Raw genomic sequence first — 6,000 nt, 5'->3', positions numbered from 1 at the left:
GGAGGAGGCGGCGGAGAGGAGGGAGCGCAGGTGGGCGAGAACGGACGGCAGGGAGGGTGGTGGAGGCGGCGGCGGCGGCGGCGGCGGCGGCTCCATGGCGGAGGGGGAGAGGGGTTTTGATTGGAGGTGCGGCGGCGGAGTGCGATTGAGAGAGAAGATGGGGATCGACAGTGTGGACAGGTTACACGCTTCGCACGGAGACGGAGTGCGTCATTTTGGGACACAGGCTCTTATTTCAAATTCCAAAATATTTAAATTTGAAGTATAGTATTTAAATACATCTAGGTATTGTTTTTGAAATTATTTGAAATTTTAATATTAAGAATTCAATTTTATAAAATCGGGCTCTAAGGACCTAATAGCACTTTCCGGCTTCGCATGCCATTGTTTGTGCTCGAATGATTTTCGTTGCAAATCAAAATATATTTGTTGCAAACACGACATTCCAAAAATATTTTTACATTCATACGAAATACATTGTATTTTTCCTTGGCAAAAATAACAAAAAAAAATTGTCTTTTTAGCTGAGCCTAAAATACAACTTATTTTACATTAAAAAATTGCACAACCCTAGTCTACATAGTTAATACACCCACGTATTGTTTTTAAAAATGCCCTTATACCTCTTTCCAAAGAAAATGGCATTAGCCTCTTAAGGATCTTTTTAGATAGAAGGTTTAAAATGAGCTTCACCATGAATAAGAGAAGCCATCAATCGACTAGGATTTACAACTTATACACGGTAGGATGCCACTTCAAGGAGCATGAATAAAAGTAAGCGAAGCACTGTACTGATGGAGATTGCTTCATCCACTTGAAGGCGTGTCTTCTTTGCACATAAGCATTGAAATTGTTTTCAGGAACAAGCCTCCACCACACCAACGTTGTCACAAACCGGGATCTACGTCGGGCATACCACCTAGCATGACTTGAGTATGCAAACAAGAGGGAACAAACGAGTCCATGAGCACCATTGTCACCACTAGAGTCCAACGACATGCAAAACTTTCGCCCCTTTCCAATCCTCCAACCATAGAGCTCAACCTTGTCATGGGTTGAACCACAACCCAGAAAGCCCCCCTAGGCTGAAGGGGAGGGGGACTGGAACTAGAAGAAACACCGTTTATAAGCAGCCAAGCTACTAGAGGACCATGACGACAGAGATATCATGGGGGATTCAAAATCACAGAACCACGAGAGGGCAGGTTGATGCGGAGGGGTTGAATCCCGCAAACAAGTTAAGGGAGCTTCAAGGCGACGCCTTCAGGAAGGAAGAAGACATATGAGGTGTCGTCTGTCACTGTCAACGGCCACAACCATGCAAGGTCTTCACCGAAGCCCGTGGTCACGAGGACCTAGAGAAGAGGAAGCTCTAGACGTTGTTGTTGAAGACGTTATAGTTGGAACAAACATACATACTAGGGAGGTGAACCTCTCGGAATGGAGAAAATCAAAACCATGTCTAACCTCATGTTGTGGATGGGCTCATAGCCAAGTGGCTAGAGCGCGGTGGAGCCCCTAAATTTATTTCACGAATTCGTTCGTGTGCCACGCATCTTCTAGCTTATCTCTACTATTATAATGCGTCAGTTTTAAATTAGGTATAGAGCTTCAATTATGATCCTTGGAGTGTTAAATCTAACGGTGCACAACAGCAGTATTCGTTGTGAACAGTACACACGGCTAACTCTACAATATTCTAGAACCATCACGTCAGCCTTCGGCCTTCCCCCAAAAATGACTAAATCTCTGAAACCCTTGCAGCATAGGAATGGCCCCATTCAAAGAGATCGCTATTTAGCACTGCTACATATATCAATGGAAGGTATGGGACGGGCAGCCTGGTGTTACGGTCTCAACTCTCAAGAAAAATATCAAAGGAAAAGGTAGGTAAAAAATATCAAAGAAAAAGGTAGGTAAATAGAAAAAGGAGTGAGTGTGAGATGTACACGTGTATTTTTTATTTGTTCCCTTCGTTTGCTGACCGATGAGAAGAAATATCTTTTTTTTTTGTAGAACCACTCTTGTTTTCGTATTTGATATATGCATTATTGGCAATATTTTCTTTCGAAAACTATGAATATAGCTCGAACTACATGTAGCATGGTTTTAGAAAATTTTGAGAGCTGCATTTAAAATTCCAAAGAAAATTTAGATTAAATACGTCCACAATGTTGAGTTCTACCAGCATGCAAATGTTCAAATCAAAATATCTTACATTTAAGGTTTTGCAAAAATGAAAAAAAATCTGATATCTATCGGTCGGCTCCAAACTGGAGACTAATCACTTATCGGTTGATTAATTGATTTATCGGTCGGTTATTTATAAGCTTATTTTTCGTAAATCCATATTTTTGGTACTAAATTTTCTATGATATGCAATGTGAAAATAATATTGGATCATTGAACATAAGTATTACCTTGATTCCTCGCATTTGAATCAATAAACATGAAAATTTTGAGCTAATGCACAATTCTACAAGACTATCAGATGGAAATATCGACTGCGGACCAAAATTTCAGTGAAAATCGGCCAAAATATCAGCCATTAGACTGAAAATCGGTGGAAATATCGGTGCCGGTGATAAATAAACTGATATGCCAAAATCTTATCGGCTACCACCCGATTCACGACAAATCGAACGATAAATCGGTATCTCGGACGATTTTTTAACAGTGTCTATAATAGTGAAAAGTGCAAAATTTTAGAACTTCAAAATCTATTAGATTTTGTCATTTTTGTGCGACCCGAATTTAGGGTATCTCAATTTCAAATTTTACACTCTGGTAGAATAAAACATTCTCTACATCTAATTTATTTTAGATTTTTGAGTGTGGATTTTGTACACCCAAGCATGGGTGTGGGTGTATCCTGTACCACTCGTTGCAATCTCAAGATTCGTGCATGAACAGGTCACTTGGACATTTCACTCCACGTTGTGCAATTTTTCAGTCACATCACTCTCCCCTTTTACCGTGGCTTTTCTCCGCGTGATGCGGGGCAGAGGTCTGTCTTCCATGTCTCCATGTCTGAAGAGAGTAGTATAATAAGTAAATTATTTCTGTCGGTGCTTCATCAATTGATTATCAAACTCGTACTGTAGAACTATAGTACATTTCGCCTTCCGCATCCACCCTTTTGACAGCTCGTACGAGAGCAAAGCTGCTGGAGTGCTGGACGTGCTGCCGAACCGGTGCAACGCCATGCGCGGCGCCTCCACGTGCTCGTCCGACAGCTCGTCGTTCACCGCCCACCCGCCGGCGTGGATGCAGAGGTGCTCGAACGCCCATGAGGAAGTCCGGCAGGTATGGCTTGATGCCCTTGCTCCCGAACACACGCCGCGCGATGAATGACAGCGCGAAGGGCAGCTGCTCCGACGCCGGCAGTACCAGCAGGCAGCAGCCCGATGGCGGTGATGTTGGCCTGGAGCGCGTCGCCGGCGATGGTCATGAGGTCCTTGTAGAGGTTGAATCCCGTCTGGTAGCCGACGGCCTCCTCCTCTGCTCCCCTCACCGCCGCCAGGCGTAGCTGGTCGGTGAATCCTGTTTGGTAGCCGGCGGCTGCTGCTCCCTTGCGCGCGGGGGTCTTCGGCTGGAGCGGCGCAGCGCCCTAGACGACGTGCTGCTGGAGGCGGAGCAAGGGCGCCGGAGATGTCAATGCGGTGCCGATGAGATTCCCCGTGGCCTCCATGGATGTGTTGATGTGCCGGGACTGGCACATCACGGCGTCGCGCTGGAGGATGTCGCCGAGCGTCGTGTTGGCGACGTCCCCGGCGACCGTGGCCACGGCGAGGGAGCTGCTGCACGCTTGGAACGCGAGGTGGCTGTGACCGCGGCGGTGGCCCTACAGTGTGCCGGTGAGGCGCGCACCGAGGCCAACCTGTCGGTGCCGACCAGAGATCACCACGGCCGCGCCGTACACAGGCGTCACATGGCCGTGCAGAGGGGTGCAGCGCCGTCCTCTCTGTCTCTGTCTCTCTCTGTCTCTCTCTCTCTCTCTCTCTCTCTCTGAAGTTCTTCATATTTTCCCCAAATTTTCTTGTTCGCAGTTGATGTTGTATCTTGTATAGAGTGATTTATGTTCTTATCCGAAAAATGGTTACTGTTCTCGGTTTCGATCTTGGTAACACATTAAAATGGGGATTTCGGATCAGTTCTTCACGCTCAGCTTTGTTCATCTCTTGTGCTCAGTTTTTTTATTGATTTGAAAACTGGGCTGAAAATGAAGCTAGAGTGTTACACCTCGCACAGGGATCCATTTCCATGAAAATGTACCTAAGAATTTGATGTGCCGTGGAAAATTATTTTCATACAAATTAAACAAAGAAGCACTTTTGTGGCAAATTGAGATTACTTTTGAACCTGTACAAGATCTGGAACCATACCATGGAAATGAACCTAAACATTCCGAACCAAGATGCCTCTACACTGACAAAATGTGATACAAGATGGCTTTGATCCCCAAATTCGAGCAAGATGGATACATGCTGCAACCAGTGATGCACACGATGGCTTTGATCCTAAAATTCGAGCAAGATGGATACATGCTTCAAACAGTGATGTACAAGATAGCTCTAAACTAGGCAAAAATGGTAACACTACAAGCTGGAACACACCAGTCCTCTACACTGAAGAAAAATCGGGTACGCGACTGAAACCAGTTCAGTACAAGATGCCACTGAACATACAGTAGATGCTAACACTACAAGCTTAAACACATACATATTCAGTTATATTTTTCATTGCTAGCTGCTAAGAACATCAGAGTTACAGCTTGAATACATTAGCACTACAGTACACAGATCAATACTACACGATGGGGATAAGGAGTTCATAACCGAAGTGGTGACCATCGGCCGGCTCCGGCACCGCAACCTCGTGCAGCTGCTCCTGAGCTCCTCCTGGTGTACGACCACATGCTCACGGCAGCCTCGGCAAGCACCTGTACGACCAGACGAAGATGCTCCTGAGCTGAGGCCAGATGTTCCGCATCATCAAGGGCGTCGCGTCGGGGATGCTTTATCTACAAGGCTACATGAGGACTGGGAGCAGTTGGGAGTAGCCAGATCCGCCACTGCCGCGGAGAGATGACTTACCCGAGTCCTGGTGCTGAGAAGCGAGGTCTGCAATGGAGGTAGGCGGGAGAAAGGAAGGAGGGGAGGCGATGATGCTGCAGAAGAACGATAGGTGCGGCCGTGCGGGCTGGTATGGGTGTTGGCAGGACTTAGGAGAGAGGAAGGGACAGGGTGCGCAGGGGCACGCGTGCTGGTGCTCCGGGGCGCCGTGGTAGACGACGTAACGGTCGCACCCGAACTCCCTGTACGGCAGCGCACCTTGGCGGCTTCGAGGAAGGCATCCAGCTCGCCGCAGCGGGTGTCCGCGCGGCTGCAGGTGTCGCCGTGGCCGCCGCGGCAGCAGGAACAGACGATGTGACTGGCCGAGCAGCCGCCGTGCGCCGTCGGCGTCGCCACCGAGCCGCAGCCAGAGTGGTGGCCAGATGCGTTGCAGGCTTGCAGCTGCTGAGAAGACTCAGTCATGGTGCAACTAGGGAAGGAAGGAGTGGAGGCTGGGATGGTGGAGAAGAACCAGAGCCGATGCGTGACGGGAGAGAGAGAGAAGAACCGGAGGTGAGGGACTGGGTGCGGTTCGTCGCCCCGTGAATCTTGTCTGTCAAAGCCGTGTGGGGCGGCTTTTTAACTATTCTGTTGGGACCCACGCGTTGTGTAAAATTGGAGAAATTGGCTAAAAAATGTTTCTCTCATCTGTTGTCCTTTCCGAATCTCAAAGAATCAAACGGTTGGGGCAACACCCACACCCATGCTTGGGTGTACAAATGTATTTCCTTAGATTTTTTACATTGTTTCGAAACTTTTAAAAGGCACGATATAACTATTTTTTCGATTATCAAACAGAATCCTTAATGGTTCGAGTGCATTGCACGTGCATACGTACTAGTACATATAAAAAGCAGCGGGGCTCTTTCCAGCTGATATCGTTTAA

At 47.2% G+C, this 6,000-nt stretch overlaps 1 protein-coding gene across 1 annotated transcript in view; it reads right to left on the bottom strand.

Moving 5' to 3' along the window:
* LOC124678023 (U11/U12 small nuclear ribonucleoprotein 48 kDa protein-like) overlaps window positions 1-96 on the bottom strand; it is a 4,802-nt gene extending 4,706 nt beyond the window's left edge. The window contains exon 1 of the mRNA XM_047213962.1: window positions 12-96. Coding sequence (XP_047069918.1) covers window positions 12-96 — 85 coding nt within the window. The remainder of the gene's footprint in view (window positions 1-11) is intronic.
* Window positions 97-6,000: the final 5,904 nt, after the last annotated feature.

The sequence above is a fragment of the Lolium rigidum genome, chromosome 7, assembly GCF_022539505.1.
Source record: "Lolium rigidum isolate FL_2022 chromosome 7, APGP_CSIRO_Lrig_0.1, whole genome shotgun sequence".
NCBI lineage: Eukaryota > Viridiplantae > Streptophyta > Magnoliopsida > Poales > Poaceae > Lolium > Lolium rigidum.
The sequence above is the reverse complement of the archived record's forward strand: the minus strand, read 5'-3'. Positions and strand labels throughout refer to the sequence as shown.